At 35.1% G+C, this 18359-nt stretch overlaps 1 protein-coding gene across 1 annotated transcript in view; it reads right to left on the minus strand.

Annotated features, from left to right (window-relative positions):
- The window catches only part of LOC107556266 (receptor tyrosine-protein kinase erbB-4-like), a 153550-nt gene that overhangs the window by 5598 nt on the left and 129593 nt on the right, over positions 1–18359 (minus strand). Inside the window, exons 17-24 of the mRNA XM_016239335.1 lie at positions 16715–16847; positions 14732–14854; positions 14538–14636; positions 12166–12351; positions 2388–2543; positions 2076–2151; positions 995–1141; positions 213–304 (exon numbers count right to left, since the gene is read on the minus strand). Of these exons, the coding sequence (XP_016094821.1) occupies positions 213–304; positions 995–1141; positions 2076–2151; positions 2388–2543; positions 12166–12351; positions 14538–14636; positions 14732–14854; positions 16715–16847 (1012 nt within the window). The remainder of the gene's footprint in view (positions 1–212; positions 305–994; positions 1142–2075; positions 2152–2387; positions 2544–12165; positions 12352–14537; positions 14637–14731; positions 14855–16714; positions 16848–18359) is intronic.

Here is an 18359-nt window from a genome sequence, read left to right on the forward strand (position 1 = left end):
AGAGAGAGAGAGAGAGAGAGAGAGAGAGATAGTTTTTCACATCTGCGATAGAATTTGCTCCAAATTACTGAACTTCTTAAAGTTCTAATATGTGTCTGACAGGAAGTAACATGCCCTCACCTTGCAGCAGCCTGCTCCTTATTTCTTCCCAATTAATCTCCTTTCAGTTCTCACACTCAAACACATTATCCAAACGAGCACCAATTACTCACGCAATCACACCACGTTTCATCTCCATCAATATTTTGCATTTCATTGTCCGTGGGGTTACAGATGTCACAGCGAGTAGAATCACAAACAACAGCTTACAGTCAAAATGTAATTAGAATTAATGGGTTCAATCCACGTCTCATTTCATCTCTTTGTGTTTATTTGATTGAACCAGCTGAGAAACCCCAGCGCTCACACATCTGCTTATTTCCACAGTCCACAAGACTGGCTGGCCAAACATGGCAAGCGGCTGGGCTACAAACCACATGACTGCATGTATCTTGCTAAATAAAATATCACTGTGTTAGTAGAAAAACTATAGCATGGAAAAATCAGGGTAATTCTGTTTTGTGGGCAATAACGTTATTGTCATACGTTAGAATTCAAGTACCTTACAGTATCATTCAGATACTACACATGACAAGTGTACTATTTAAATACAAGACGTATATGAGCTACACTTTTAAAAATAAAGGTGCTTCACGATGCCATAGAAGAACCTTTTTGTCTAAATGGTTCCATAAAGAACCTTTAACATCTGAAGAACCTTTCTGTTTCACAAAAGGTTCTTTGTGGCGAAAGAAGGTTCTTCAGATTATAAAAAGGTAAGAAAGAGATGGTTCTTTAAAGAACCTTTGACTGAATGGTTCTTCGTGGAACCAAAAATGGTTCTTCTATGGCATCGCTTGAAGAACCGTTTGAAGCACCTTTATTTTTAAGAGTGTAGTGCATTTCTGAAGCATTTGAGCTACTGATCACATTCAGGGTTCTGCATAACACTCACATTTGACCATCACCATGTAGACGTCTATGGTGCAGATGGGTGGCTGGGGCAAACGCTCGCCCTTCTCCAAGATGTCTGGAATCTCACGTGTGGGAATCCCATCATAGGGCTTTCCTCCAAACGTCATCAGCTCCCAGATAGTCACCCCTGAATGACAATATATAAAGTCAACACATCATGTTCTGTATATATATATATATATACTGTATACTGTATATATAACACTGTAAGCTGTGCCACATGCACCAAAGGCATTGTACTTTTTTATTATTACTATTATTATTAAAAATATTATTTTCATTTTGTAATTGTATCTTATTTTATTGTGCTTTTATTGTATGTTTTATCTATCAATTATCAATACTATACTATCAAAATAGATAGTACCGAAATAGAATAAAAATATAGAAAAAATGCAATATATAATGATTCATTTAATTTAAAGATATTACATTATATCAAATATTACACAATGTAATGTACAGCAAATCTGCAATTTTAAAACTGCAAATCTGTAAAAGGATCATAATTTTAAGTGTATTTATATTATATGTACTATATATTATACGTACTATTCATATATTATATCATATTCAGCAACAGAGTGTTAAAGTGTGGGGTCGGTTTTGAAAAAAAGGATGTTATGCTCACCAAAGCTTGCATTTATTTGATCAAAAAGACAGTAAAACAGTGATATTGTTAAATAATTTTACATTTAAAATAACTGATTTCTATTTTAACGTGCTTTTAAAATTAAATTTTATTCCTGTGATTCAAAGCTGAATTTTCAGCATCATTACTCCAGTCTTCAGTGTCACACGATCCTTCAGAAATCATTCTAATATGCTGACTTGCTGCTCAAGAAACATTTCTTATTATTATCAATGCTTAAAACAGTTGTGCTGCTTAACATTTTTTGTGAAAACCGCAGTACATTAATTTCTGCAAACAGAAAGATTATACATGTCTTTATTGTCACTTTTGATCAATTAATGCATATTTGCTGAATAAAAGTATTAAGCTCTTTCAAACAAACAAACTAAACTAAAAAACTAGGACACTCTAAAAGTGTTTTACTCACCATAACTCCATATATCACTCTGATGTGTGAACTTTCTGTAATGAATGCACTCTAGGGCCATCCACTTGATGGGCATCTGCATAAGAGAGAATTCTCATCAGGATGTGATAATCTATATAGTAATGCAATCATGCATTTAAAAAATCATACAGAAGTATGATTAGAAATTAAAATGACAATCAAGCAACTACCATTCTCATAGATTAACATTGATTAATGGTTTGGCATCCAACCCAACATTTGAATGACAAAATCACTTAAAAATGAGTTCAATGATTTCAAACCAGTGTGTTTCAGGTTTTAAACACTTACCTTCCCTCCATCTGAATTATACTCCTTTTCATCAGCATCCAGCAGTCGAGCAAGTCCAAAATCAGTGATCTTGATGTGGTTTGGAGATTTTACCAGGACGTTACGGGCCGCAAGGTCCCTGTGCACCAGCCGCCTCTCCTCCAGGTACATCATACCCTGCCAAAGAGGAGATATGAGTGCTTCAATCCAAAAACACTATGATTATCATAAATACAACTATGAATCATTACATTCAGAAAAGTAGAAGTCTGTTAAGAATATTCATCCCACTAAAATTTTTAACTAAATTAGCTGCATTTTAAGTAAACTCTAAAGTTACTTTCATTGACAAGTTTAAGTTATTACATTGCACAAGTTAGGAACTCAAAAGAAAATGAGCCGGATTGATTATGAAAAGTCAAATAGATGAAAAACAAGATGTTATAACAATAATGAAGAATGTTTTATAGTGTTTCTGTAGTTATTGCTCATAAATCATCCCACCAAAAAAAAAATTTATTGCTCAATGTCAATGAATGTTTCTTCAATGTCTGGTATTTATTTATTTTTTCTGGTAAAACTAAATTTTTCAGATCTTTACAAACATCCTTCCTTGTCTGTACCCAAATTGTGACAGTGATGTTTCAGAAAGGTTGCACTTAAAACCACAGTTAGACAGCAGCAACAGAAAAGAAGGCAGACAAAATCTGAGTCAAGCACATATTGTACTAAAATGCATTTTGTCCTGAAACTTTTCAACATTACAGACAGATGTGAGAATTAAACAAAGGAGCAGACACCTGACAGTGAGAGAGTGAATCATGGACCGATCAGTCACCAGCCACACACACACACCAAGGCCACAGTGTGAAACGTAGTGCAAAACTCTTTCCAAGTGATGCTTTTTAATTACTGTATTAATAACAATGTGTACTGTACTGTATTAGACACTTTTTATTACTATCTGTATACAACCTAACAAGTCAACATAAAATATCAGGATATCTTGTTTACAAATAAATATGCGTTAAGTGAACGCACATATTGTGAAATATTATTAGTTTAAAACAGCTGTTTTCTGTTTTAATGCATTTTAACAACTATGCAACTGAAAAAAAAAATGTAGTAGGTTTACTTAGTAGATTAAGTTTTATTATGAAATATATCTAGATTTATTGATTCATTCATTATGAATATGGTTCTTTTTGGCCACTCTTTTAAAGATATAACAATATTTACTGTAAATGGAGAACTTGGCTTTAGATGTCCCTTTCCCCATTTCTTACAGTGTATTCTCTAATTTGGCATGAATAATATGCACATTCTCCAGTCACTTAACAGCAATAAAACATATCCAGTCCATATCATAACTGTGTCAACAGCAGTGCAAGCCCAACATCTCTCATAGGATAAATTACACAGCCCTATTCTAAATGAGCAGCATCTTTCCATAGTCTTACAAACCATCCATTTATTTTTTATTAACCATTAAACAGAAATTCATTCCCTCAGGCTCGTTCCGCTCTTCCCCTTGGCCATGACCATTGCTTTAATACTGAAGGATCAAGTGTTAATGTCTTACACGCACCATTGATTTCTAATTCTTTTAAACAGATACAGGACAGAATGAATACTACTTGGCTCAGGTATGCTGAGGTTTGTAGTAATCAACATTTCCATTGATTGACTGTCCAGTCCCAGAAGTAATCTCTTTTAAAAACACTTTCATTTGACTGCACTGTAATTGCATTGGCGTAGCTCCATGCTGGCTCTCCTAAAGTAGCCAAATAAATACATGCAATAAAAATGCTGTTTACTTGTACTGTTTTAGCTGATTGGTCTGAAACATTTATTATTTATTACTGACATTTGTTAATACATAATGATGGCTATACAGTTATGTTGGCTAAACGTCTTGATGATGGATTTGTTTCTTACAAACACATAGGTTGTCACTTTACAAGGTGGTAACTGACGGACTGGAGTGATGTTGGGGATTGTTGTTATGTTTTTATCAGCTGTTTGGACTCTCATTCTGACGGCACCCTTTCACTGCAGAGGTAATGAAAAATGTATCTAATTTTGCATTTGTGACCAGAAACATGTATTAATACTGTAAATAAAGTAATGTTGAACTGACAGGAGTGAAGGTTGATAAGTAAACACAATCAGATAAGAGTACAGATGCAATAAGTCATTTGCTGTTGTATATTATTATTTGATATTATATTAATTACTGCTGTGGTTGTTGCCAAGGTGTCAAGGTTTAGATGGTTATTTGAATGGGAATGCTAATGAAGAGATTTCTCCAGTTATAATATGCTTCCTTGGATGTTGCAGTGCATTTTTAGACGCATCCATTGCTTTTAGGAGGCTCGAGCTTTCTGTATATTCAGAGCTTTAACTTCACTTGAAAAAAAGAGAGAGAGGCCGCATAGATAGAGCAGGCAGCAAAGAGCAGTCCTTTGTGTCCACTGTTTGAGAACACCCAGATGAAAGTATGCGTAACCTAATCAAAACGCCGCCTGCATTTAACATAACAAGCCATCTGCATGCCGATCCAGGGAGCGAGACTTAATGCTGGCGTGAGGTGCATTCAGGGGCATTCATAGAGTATCTCCTCATCTCCCTCTTTTATGCTCCAGCTTTTATGTGTGCATTAATAAAGGTTAAAGTTTCTGTGAAACGGAAGGGAAGAGGGTCCCTCGGTGCCCTGTTACAACATATTCTCACCTCTGAAGAGACAAATAACAAAAATTAGACTCACTTGATTATTTGGAACTAATCAGAGAGTGAAAAAAAACAAAAACAAGGCGTTATGGTGAAAGCATGCTTAATTCTGCGGACAATAATGCTGACAAGGGTGGAAAGAGGAAGTGGGCTGGAACGAGAGAGAAGCCATACTCAGCATCACAATGGGAAGAGAAAGTGACAGAGATGACTGGTATAAAACATACCACAAGGACACATAGAAACCTATGATATATACCCAAAAATGATGGGTAATATGGACTGTCACTGCATAAACTGGTTAAAAAGTTTTATTTTCTAACTGTATTACAATTCTACAAGAACACATACAGAAGAAAAACAGTACACAAAATGAACTGATCCAAAGGAATTGCCATCCACCATTTTTTTAATGAAAAACCTCAAATTCAAAAAGTCTTAATTCAAAAAGACCTTTCCAGTAGTTATGACATTCTGTTGCATTTGTGTGTGCTCATCTCTGACATGTCTTGAAGGCAGCATCTCTCTATTTGGGGAAAATAATGAAACTCCAAAATGAAAAAAAATATTAAAACTGCTACGATATTGCTCCAATGCTGCTCAAATTAATTAGATGTTTATTTTATGAACTGAAATATTTACCGACTTAGAACTCTTACAATGTCAAAGTGAGTCAGTCATTATTCAATTATTACTTCTTTATCCTTTAATTTTTACTCTTAAAGGGATAGTTCACCCAAAAATGAAAAATTACTCCATGATTTACTCACCCTCAAGCCATCTTACATAGGTATAAATTACTTTCTTCTTTCAGATAAATACAATCGGAGTTATATTAAAAAATGTCCTGGCTCTTCCTAGCTTTACAATGGCAGTGAATGGGTATTCAGAGTTTGAAGCCCAAAAACGTGCACCCATCTACTATAATAAGTACTCCACACGGCTCTGGGGGACTAATAAAGGCCTTGCGAAGCGAAGCGATACATTTGTGTAAGTGTGTTGTACACGCATTCATGAGAGAGTGACGCTCCAGTAGATGACACAGGACATAGGTGTAGCGTAAGCGCCAGTGAGAATATGCTAGTTTTATGAGAACCACGTTTTTTTACAGCAAAGGAAAACCAGTCTCCTCTTGGCTTATATCGAAATCCTCCAACATTTTTCTTTACAAATCCTTGTTTTGTACTTCTAATTTGTGACCGGTGTTTTGTTTTTCTCTCCTCTGCGCTTTCACGTTCATTACTTCTCACCGGAGCTTATGCTACACCTAAATTCTACGTCATCCTCTGAAACACCACTCTCTCATGAATGCACGTATGACAGTTAGCCGAAGCTAGAGATTACAGTTTATAAAGTTTTAAATATGGATATTTTTCTTAAACACACACATTGCTTCGCTTCAGAAGCCATGTGGAGTACTTTTTATGATGGATGGTTGCACTTTTTTGGGCTTCAAAATTTCAACCACCATTCACTGCCAATATAAAGCTTGGAAGTTATATAACGACTTTTTTATATAACTTGTATGATTGTATTCGTCTGAAAGAAGAAGTTATACACCTAGGATGGCTTGAGGGTGAGTAAATCATGGGGTAATCTTCATTTTTGGGTAGACTATCCCTTTAAAAGCCTAGCTTATTTCTGTGCTAATGCTACACGCTTTAAACTAATAAATAACTGCAAATAATATTTCTGATCATATAAATCAATGCAAATCTATTTACAATTCTCACAGAGCAAATGTAATGGCAATGCACTCATATTAGCTATATCAGCTATATTAGACAAAGTATTTTTGGCATCAAACTACATCAGACCAAAACTTACCAAATATGCAAAAAATACAGATGACATGCCTTTAAAACTGCAATCACATTAACCACATTAACCATCTGGTCCTGCAGATTCTGGCCAACAGAAAGCAGTGGCTTAGTTTGAATGTGTTTTCTGTGTGAGCTGTGCTTCATACTATACATTGCTACACTATTGACAATATAAAATACACAATAAACAAAAACATGTTGTAGAAACACAAGTTATATGTTACCATATGGTAGATACAGTAGTCAGCTACAGGAAATAAACACATTTGAAATCGCTGAAATCATTCTGTGTGCATGATTGAGCACTTGTTTTGTTCGAGATATCCATTTGCATTCACTCACAAACAAACATGTTTGCAAATCTCAAAAGCAAAAAGACGGCACTAAGAGCCAGTGTATCCCCTAAACATGCATGCATAATACAGAAACTGCACTTACAGACTCTACATACAGTACTGAAACTGTGCAATGGTAATATATGTATAAACAATCTCCCTGTGGAGTCTCCTGAAGCATAACACTGTTTTCCAGAGACATTGTGAGTTTTGTCTCTACACTAAACCTTTGGACTGAAAAGAGCACAGCAGTGAGACCGGCCATCATCTGGACGGGTCTCAAATGACACCTATACTGTACAGGAACACACTGTTTCAGAGGCACAATAGGGCACTAATCTAACAGTACAATAGGTTTTGAGAGAAACAGACTCACTGGCTATGATGCAGCTTACTTCACATGATCTGAATGTGACAAAACAAAGAAAAAAAAACTTTTACACAAACTATTTCTAAGGGAAAGGACAGAACACATTAATGTAGTTGTCCAATGTAAAACATAAAACTGAATGAGTGAAAAGAATGTGACAGAGCATAGAAAGAGATACTCATTTAAGTCAGTATCCATTTAAACAATGTCTGGCCAGATTTTGACCAAAGAGAAAGGATTGCCCAGATCTGAAGAGCAGAGGTGAGCTCCTCGATTCCCAGAGCGTCCCACTGCCCCCTCTCATGGCATCTGCTGAAATGTCACCACTCAGGTAATAAAACAATAAATCTTTTTGATATTTAGGAGAGTAAATATCACGAAGTAACCCTGATTTTTTGAGAAGGAAGAAACAAATAAAAAAGGAAAGACAAAATGTTGCTATTAATATTACAATACCAAAACTTCAGCTCAGGGATATTAGAGTTCAATCTAAAACCATGGAGAAAAAAAAAGTTGAAACTTATCTTATTTTACCTAGTTAACAAGGCATTATTTCTCATTTTCAATTAGTTCAACTTGATGTACTACAACTGAAACTGAAAAAAAATGAATGAAAAAAATATCCTCTCAGTAATGCCAAAACATTACCAATTCAGCTTTACAGCCATCAAAAGCAAAAAAATTCAGTAAATTAAGTGCAAACCAAGTAATCAAGAAAATCTGTATGTATCATAGTAAGCTCACTTTCACTATGAAAAGGTTACTGTAATAAAAATACTATATATCGTTTAAATAAATGATTCATTTAAATTCTAAATAAATAAATCAATCTTATTGACATTCGATAAAATATGCAGTTTTGCAGTCACTGAACAAAAACACATGACTGTGCAATCCAGAGAGAACACAACTGTTGATATTGACTGACAAGTCATCATATATTTATCTAATAACTAATGTTTTAAATTGGTTTGTATAGTTGCATTCTCTGAGTTCATTACCAAAAGGTTCACAAAAGGAGGTTAGAAATTATTACCGTTTGATTTTGAGAAATGTTAGAGAGAGTAATTGTGGGCTGTAATGAAAGGTTCGAGAACCTCTCTCACATGTCTTGGAGTCCCAAGAGAAGGAGAGGCTAAGATTAAATGCCATGAAAAGTTGAAGGTGCATATTAAACCAGAATGCCATTAATTTCCATGTTTCGTTTCTGGTAATGGCTACAATTTCAGTGACACTCTGGCTGACATGGCCTTGGCTTTTCGTTCCCATTACAAACTGCAATTATCTACAAATTAAGCCCAGTGTCACTAGTGGTGTCAACAGCTTACAACCCCAAACTCTACAGATGAAATCCTACAGTGTAACAGACAAACACACATTTAAACACTCATTAACGTATGTGGGGAGTCCTTCTAAGAGGCTCACGAGAAATTCCATTTAGCAGTTCCTCTAATCTGTTAGAAACCACATTACCTGTATTATACTTCAGCTGAGCAGAATCCATTGGTATATTTGCTCCTGTGTCCCTCTAACCAACCTAATGTCATTAGTATTTGTAGGTATTTATATATAAAGTGTACAGATACCTTTCTTTAAGTTTAGATCTGTCACAGTTCCAACACTGCAACGAGGAAATTGCAATAAATAAATGCGCAAGTATCAATAAATAAATAAAATGTTGACAGTTTTCTAACTTGTTTGTCCAAAAATCAACATTACTAAATGAATTATGATTCTAAAGCTCAATAAGAGCTCATAGTGACTGTTAAAATGACTTTCTGACTTCTACTTTCTGAGTCTGATTTCTCAGTGCTTTTCATCATTTAGTGGATACATAATCAATTGTTCCTCCTAGATGCTAAAAGATTAAATGGACAACAAATGGACTGTGTCTTACAATTGTAGAGGAGATCTAAAATTATTATACCTTTATCAGATTTGCCAAGATAACTCTGCAATTAAAAGTCAGAGATTACAGTTTGAACTCAAACAATTCTTATCAAATTATTCACAAAACGATCTTAACTGAAGTTGATACTTTGAAATTAAACATAGATTCATGCAGAAATGTAAAGCAAACATATGTAAAAACCATTTGAAACATGAACATACTGGAACACAGTTGATGATCTTATTATTTGGAAAGGACCCAGAAAAGTCCCTTTTGTTCATAAATATGGAAAGTATATGTCGATAGCACATCTAGCAGAGTTTTTATATAGGAATCAGTCTGGAAAGCCATAAGTAGTTACTGCTCTGCACTATAAAAAAATAATCAACAACAGTAGATTTACCTGTATGCAAATATGTCATAGAAACCAAGACAAGCATCTCATTTGGATTCTCCACAGAAAAGCATTAGATGAATGAAAGATGGAATGAATAAGAGGTTTCTAGGACCTGAAGCCCTTTAATGAGGCCAAAGGAGATACGCCTGCAGCAAGAAAAAGCCAACTGTGCAGGGAAATTACACTGCGGTATTCACAATATACATCGGTTTTCCAATCCTCCATCTCAGGAGAACACACAGAGTATGCAAAAGAGGGAATCTTGGAAGAAGATCCCTTCGGCACAATGGGAAATTTCTGAGGGGTTCCTAACTGGTGAAACACGTTTCACAGTGACAGGTTTACAAAGACAGCACTCATAATGCCAGACAAAAAGAAACACAATAACAGAAAATGCCTTATTGTGCATACAAAAAATGATGTTTTTGGAAAATTATGAATAGCTCCATAATACTGTGGGTGGAAAATATCAATTATAACATTTGCATTATTGCTACTCCCTCTTGCATGACAAAAGAACAACTGTAGGCGCAGTACTGAGCTGCCGATGGTTATCAAAGCATGCTGGGAGAGATGCTTGTGTGTTGGAGGTCTGCCCATTGTCATAACTGTAGTGCAGAGGGGGTTAACGCCACTTCTGATTGGTCAACTGAAATGTCTCATCAGCTAGTTTGTTACACTTGCTATTGCTTGGAAGATTGAACCTGCCAATGTGATGTGGATTCACACCGGTTAACATTTCAGTTAAGAACTGAGGCACGTAACCTGCTTTAAATACATCATCTCATAATGAGTGTAATCTCATCCTCATGCCGAGGTCATTATTTCACTGTGTGCAGGAGCAGTTTGGCAGCTCAATGAGAATTTGGCCGGCAACAGCATTTTAACTTTTCACAGCGTGACCGGGAAAATCTCTAGCAGCGGGTCTGAGTCACCAGCAGAATTCCAGGGCAGGAATAGGCAAGGTTGTCGAGCGGTTTGCTCAACCTACAACCTGATTAATAGGTGCCATTAAGATAAAGCCCAAAGCTCTGAGTTACAACAAACCAGCACCCATCTCTTGAACTCAGCCAATCCATTTACAGCAGACAGATTAAATGACCGGCTCTACGGCAGTGGAACAGAGGTAACTTAAACAAGAATGGTGTGAAATACAACACAGAGAATCCCCAATGACTTTTACATGACTTCTCCAGCTATACATTATTTAAAAATAAATAAATAAAATTGTATTTAAGGACTAATGTTGCAGATCGTGCTATTCTTCAGTGCTATATTAAGAACCAAATATTGCAGTCCATTATGTCCATATATTGAAATATTTTTTATAATTTCATCACCTTAATTATAAGGCAGTGTTAAATAAATGCAGCTATAAAGTGTCCAATAGCTCAGTTAAAAAGTCACAGATGGTCAGTTTTTCAATTCCAAGCTGAAATGAAGACTGATGGAAGCCTTTAAAATACACGTTGCCTTCATTTACCCAGCATGCCCTTTAATATAATATTACGCAGCAGACCAACAAAATTATTTGTAAACTAAGTTATTTTTTAATTTATCATCAACATGATCTTAGTGAATAAAGGAAAATACAAGCAGAAGTGTGTGTGTTTGTGTGTTTATGTTAAAATACTGTATCCTACTGCTGAATGATGTGCAGTACATAACAAGCGTTCAAAGGCAGATATTACCTTGAAAATACTGTGGTGCTATTAAAACAACACTCTGTTTGAGCGATCTGAAATGACAGCATTGGCATTGGCATAATCTTTGCCATAGGAAATATTTTTCAAATGTCATTTTATTAAGATCTTTGAATGTAATTCCAAAAATGTTATAGCAATGTGGCACAAGAACCAATGATGTCTGAAGTCAATAACTCTTTTAAGATTTGAGCTTTACAGTGAATGGGAAGATTTTCGGTGAATAACAACTTAAATTTTGGCCTTTTCCTCACAAAAATCTATTGTATGATTTCAGAAGACTCTGGAATATACTGCATGAGTCATATAAGTAATAGAAATTCCACAGGAGTTGAGGCAAAGAACCGCCGACGCAAAGTTAAAACTATCACTGATGTTTGCACTGCAATATTTGTCCATAAAGGTAAAAATTATGATTACTTTCATCAGTTCTGCCTACTTTAAATCTGACACAGAGAAATGGTTTCAGAATCAAGAATCAGATTGAAAATTCTGCAGTATTTACAGGGATGCTGTCTGACTGGTTGCACAAACGTGAAATGCTTCTTACCTTTGCAATCTGCACGCACCAGTTGAGAAGCAGCTGGGAGCCGATGTTCTCCTGGTGTTCATGTACGTAGTCCAGCAGGCAGCCGTGGGGCATGAGCTGAGTTACTAGCTGAATAGCGGGACTCAAGCAGACCCCCAAAAGACGCGCTAGATGAGGATGCTCCATGCTGGCCATGATCAGTGCCTCCTAGAAGACAAAAACAGAAAAGAAAATGAAAAAATAGTGTGTTGAAGTCACACGATGAAAATATTTATCTGGAGATGTTTTCCCATCAACAACCAAAATGTCTCTTAAAGAATGTTAGAATCATACTTCACAACACACACAAATAATTTTTTTAATATTAAATATGAAAACATGTAAACGCGCTATACTGACATCTTTAACTGTTTGTTCACGTCTTTTGCAGCATCTCACATATGTGTGTGCATTTTTTTAATATGCTGTTTTAATTAAATGTTTTAACTTTTAAAACATGCATATAAAGACACATCTTCTACGTATCCAACTTTGTATAAAAAAAAACATGAAATGCTTGGATAATGTGAAATGTATGTAAACAGATGTTTTGTCACTTCTGTTTACAATCCCCTAGATCCCAAGACAGAACAGATTAATACATCAAAATAAAATTCTTGCTGTATGTAAACAGACATTCTTGAATGTATTATGTGTTTTGTGAACCTGCCTACGTAATGCAGCTTTGCAAGAAGGCTGTTATTTAAGGACGGAATTGTTCAAACTTGACTGGAGCCGACAGCAAATCTTCAGTTCATAGTGCTGTATTTCATTTCACATGTGAAGAGGCAGTTTAAATAGAAGTGTTCATGTACAAATAGCAAATAAACAGCTCATTTCCTTCAAAGGGTTAGAGAGAAGGTCAAGAACAACTCGTGACGCCTAAAAACTAGACTTACCATTACAAGAAACCTCAAGAAAAAAAATGATATGACCCCTTTACATTTTTTTTAGCTTTATTTGAAGCAAATAACAGCACTATAAGCATAAATCATACACAAAGCATAACAAGTCTCTCTGCAAATACTATTGTACTCTTGCCTCCTACAGCGAAGATAACCTCCATTAGTGAGCCTGACCTCGCCAGCCACTGCTGGCCTGTCTCACTCAATTAGCCGTATGTTTCAAAAGGAAAAAGGGCCTTCAAAAAAGCACATATAGTATATAAATATTTATGTGTTACAACGAAGACAAGGATGAATACGGATCTTTCATGAGTAGGTCTGCATCATCTTGCTTGCTTATGTATGTGCACAGATAACAGAACACACAAACACACACACACACACACACACACACACACACAAGGAACACACAAAGGAATTCCCTGGCAATCGCAGTCAGCCGCAGCCAATTTTGATGGCTTTTTAAAGGAGCCTGACCTCTCCCTGAATCTTGGGAGAGCAAGAAAGATACAGAAAAAAGAGTGACAACAAGAAAAAAGTGATTTGCTGTTATTGGACTCTTCTCTCCACAGATCATGCCTTCCTGTTATAGCATTTCTTTACTTCATTTACCTTGACAATAAATTACATTTGAGCTCATTTTATGTCTGTAATTGGGCTGTAATTACTTAATTAAATTATTATTGCCAAAACTTTTATAACGATAATATTAATTGACACTTCTATATTTATTAACATTTATTTATTATTACTTATACTTTTAGAAAGGTTGCATTGTTCAAAACTTTGGCCTCTGAAATATTTTATATATATATATAAAAAAATATATATTTATTTTTTTAATTAAAGAAAAAAAACTCTAATGCTCACAAAAGCTGCATTTATTAAATCAATAATCCAATAAATCCAATAAGTAATATTGTGACATATTACATTTTAAAATAACTATTTTCTATTTTAATATATTTTTTTAAATATGATGTATTAGTGTGATCAAAGCTGAATTTTCAATCTTCAGTGTCACATGATCCTTCAGAAATCATTCTAATATGCTAAATTGGTGCACAAGAAACATTTATTATCAATTTTTGTCGAAGCTGTGATACTTATTTTCAGGATTCCTTGATGAATACAAAGTTCAAAAGAACAGCATTTATTTGAAACAAATCCTCTGTAATATTAATATTAATTGAATGCCTCCTTGCTGAAAAAAATAATTAATTTATTTAAAAAATATATTATTTTTGAATGGTAATGTAAGGAAACTATATTTCTTATTTAACTAGGATAAACTTTTTATTAGAATAATGTGCACAATATTATGCAATATTAAGACCAGGAACGAAAGTAAATGGGATTGCGTTTGATTTTATGTCTACCTTAATAGCTGAATTGACATTCAAACAACCCTTTATAGTGGGATTATTAAGATCAAAGTAGTTAACTCACATCCATAAACTCCACATTGGCTTTAGGTCCTGTACTTTCATTGAGTATCTTTATAGCCACAGGAATCTTCACAGTTTCTCCTTCTGGAACCCAGATTCCCTTATAAAGAAGACATCAGAATCAGTCAACAACCCTTCAAATCATATAAAACAACAAATTCTGACAGGTACACACATTAAACATAGAAGTGCTACCTTATAGACCATGCCAAAGGCTCCAGTTCCCAGAATCTTGACTCTCTTGAGCTCAGTTTCCTTCAATATTCGCAGCTGAGCTTGGTTTGGTGCTGTACCACTGGGTGTCAACGGCTCCACCAACTGCTTAAACAACCAAGTCTTAGATCAGTCACAACTACTGAATGCACAAAAACATAGAGCTCCAAAACAAGCTCTTAGAAGTTATACAACCATATTTTCGATATTAAGTTTGTTTATGCAGTAGCCATTAGATCTCAGGAGGGAAAATAAAGATGTTACTAGATATTTAAAGAGTAAACAGTTGTGAAGGGAACCAAGTGAAGATGAGAGGGGTAGAGAAGAGGTAAGGTTGAAAAGGATGTACAGAGACATAATTGCTAAATATAAAGTGGCATTTGTAGTTCCATTAGGGCTGGAGCTGGAGAAAAAAAACATGTGTGTGCGTGTGTGTGTGTGTGTGTGTGTGTGTGTGTGTGTGTGTGTGTGTGTCAGTGGGGTAGTTTTTGAGTGGCGTGTGCTGCGAGTGTGTGCATCTGCGAGTGTGTGCGTCTGCAGTGTAGTGTAGAGAACAAGTTCTGACATTCAAACAAATCCTGTTAAATTTTCTGATTTGTATTGTTCTTTATTTTTTATAAATTCACAAACAAAGAAAGTTGTATGGATTTGGAACAATTAAGGAGTTGAATGAATGATTATATTTGGTGTGAACTATTCCTTTAACACCAGGTTTCTCCAGGGGAATTGTCCCTGTTGGTAAGTGCACCAAATAAATTGCTTTGAAAAAGTATTTGCTAGATGACTTGGTTATTGTTTTTCTGAACTGAGAAATTAAACCCTTGACAGCAGCTAAACTAATGGTATTTAGTCCCTGGATGCACTGTTCTTATTTATGTGAAAGAAGGAGGAATCTCCCAGCACACCCTATACAAACAGTCCACTCACCACTTTCAATAGGTAATGGAAAATACATTTTTATAGTGACATTTTAACAATCTATAAATGTGTAAATTTGGTTATCCATTATTCAGGGGCTAACTGTTACTTTATGTGACCGATCACAGCACAGACTGGAGGGCTGCCACTTTGTTTTATGAAAGTACAGACTGAACACACAATGTGGAGCTGTCCATCTCTGTGGTGCTGAAACCCAGCATTCAGACTGAGCGTTAGAGGGAGCTGTCCAGATATGTGATGCTGAAAGAGAAACATCTGTCAAACAAAAAAAAAGATTTATTTTTCCCACTGTAAAAGTACAGTATATGAGCACATTAATATAGCTAAAAAAGCTTTAATTTTAGCTGAAGTAAAGGAATGTTTCAGGTTCAACATAACTTTATCAACAGAATTTCAACACTTCCCTCCATTTAAGCAACAAAAGAGTAATGCACATACAATGGAAGTGCATAAGGAGATGAATTCAAAACAGTTTAAAGCAGAAATGTGCAGATTTTATTTTGTTGTGCACCTTTTATTAATTCTTTAGTGGAAACTGATCAGTAGCTATATTTTTAATACAACATCTCTTTGAACATTTTCAGAGGAAATCAGCAAACATTCATGTTTTTTTTTGTTTTTTTAGACACTGGGTGGTCTAGACCTCGCCTTATCTTCTTCTTGGCAGAAACACACCACTTTCTACTTGAACAGAGGCCTCAGGTTTGTTAAAACGGATTTCAGGATTCTAGTGCGTGAGTGTCTCTGTCAGCTTTTGGATACAAGGCATCTTCTCAGGCTGACAGCTGTCTATAACACTGATGCTCCACCTTTTTTGTAAAAATCTACGCGTTTCAGAAAGGCAGGGCATAGAAGAGAAACAATAATGTGCAGTATGTGGAAAATAATGTGTTCTTTGAACCTTAAACCTAATTGAACCTTAAACTTAAACACATTTCATTACACCAAATACACAAAATAATGTTCTTTTTAGCAACATCATATGACCCCTTTAAGCAAACTTATATGAGAACAGGCCACTCTCACCTCAGTCTCCAGGAAACGACGTAAAGCTCTCTTTTTCTTAATGCTCTTTCGACGGATGTAAACGGCCACACCCAGAGCTATGATGACCATCACAAAGAGACTCCCAATTAACCCAGCTGCAATCAGAGGAGTCCTGAAAGATCATAGGACAATAAACAAGTTGATTTTTCTGTAAACCAGTTAAGCACAAACCCCTCCCTATGATTTTTATTTTATTAGTGCATTATTTTAATTTATTTTAAAAAATGTAAAAAAAATAAAATAATTTAATTTAATTTAATTTAATATTTTTTCAAATATTTTTATTTGCTTTTTTATTGTAATTTGTCCTTGGTCAAAGCTGCACTTGTGAAATATCTTACCTGTCCAACATGCCAATGCAATCTTGTACTCTGGGTCCAGTACAACTGCAACACAGAAAATTATATAACAATTTATAATTAATATACTTGAGTTGCATTGCAACAGACTGGTAGATTTTACCAGTATTATTCAAGTACTATTCACCATGGTGCCATTTCTAATACTGTCCTAAATTTATCCAGATAAAAAATAACAAAATGAGTAGCCTAAAAAAATTATAAATAACAATGATAATCTAACTATTATATGATACATTACAGTTATGTTAATGTAAGAGAAAATGTGCTTAACCATCATGAAAATGTTACAATAAAAAAATAGCCTTTATTTTCATCATGCAAAATATAATTTATTATATTTTCCTTTGATTTGACATGTGACCTGGACATGTTTTTGTGAGATTCGCCAATCCAGGTAAAAAAATTTTAAAATAAAATTAAAAGTTTTGAGCAGAGAATTGTCAGCCAATAAGGGCATGGAACCCTTAACGTGACTATTACAAATTAAACACTAAATACATGTTAATAATTTTGCATATTATTGGGTTCAGGCTATTTATGTAACTCCTATAAATTTCCAGTTTCCAGCTAAACCAGTTGTGAACCACTGATCTAGGAATTCAAGAACCTGTTTTTTTCTGCTCTCAAATCCCCCAGGCCCATGCGTCTAACTGAATGCGGTAACCACGACGGCATTACCCACATGGGCAATTAGGTTAGTGCTCTGGGCATATTGTGCTTGATGCAGTTAAAGGAAGGAAAGAAGCTTACAAATAGATTTAAGTGCAAACACAAGCAAACAGTCGTACCCCTGGGTGCAGTTGGGGTGGCAGGGATGGCACTCATTGTTGGTCTCGGCATATTTGAAGATGAAGCTGTTTGCTCCCTGCAGACCATCAGGGCATTTCTCCACACAGTTGGGTCCATCTTTGAGATGCAAGCACTTCACACAGTGATCTGGACCCTGTAATGGGAGACGAGAGAAAGATGTAAGATTAGGAAATGAAAAGTGTCTTAAGAGACTGAAGCATTGTTTTAAAAGGGGAAAGGAAACATTTAATGAAACAAACACAGTCGTGTAATATCATTTTGACTTTTCCTAACACATTCAAAATCAAAATCTTTTGAAGTTCTAAAGGACTTTCAGGTCTTTGCCGTTCAAAGGTTTGGGGTTGCTATGATTTTTTTATGTTTTTTTGTCTCTTATGATCACCAAATCTGCATTTATTTGATCAAAAATACAGTAAAAAAAAATTATAAAAAATATATATATATATATATAT

This window comes from Sinocyclocheilus grahami, unplaced genomic scaffold (assembly GCF_001515645.1).
Source record: "Sinocyclocheilus grahami isolate Dianchi unplaced genomic scaffold, SAMN03320097.WGS_v1.1 scaffold563.1, whole genome shotgun sequence".
In the NCBI taxonomy this organism is placed as follows: Eukaryota; Metazoa; Chordata; class Actinopteri; order Cypriniformes; family Cyprinidae; genus Sinocyclocheilus; species Sinocyclocheilus grahami.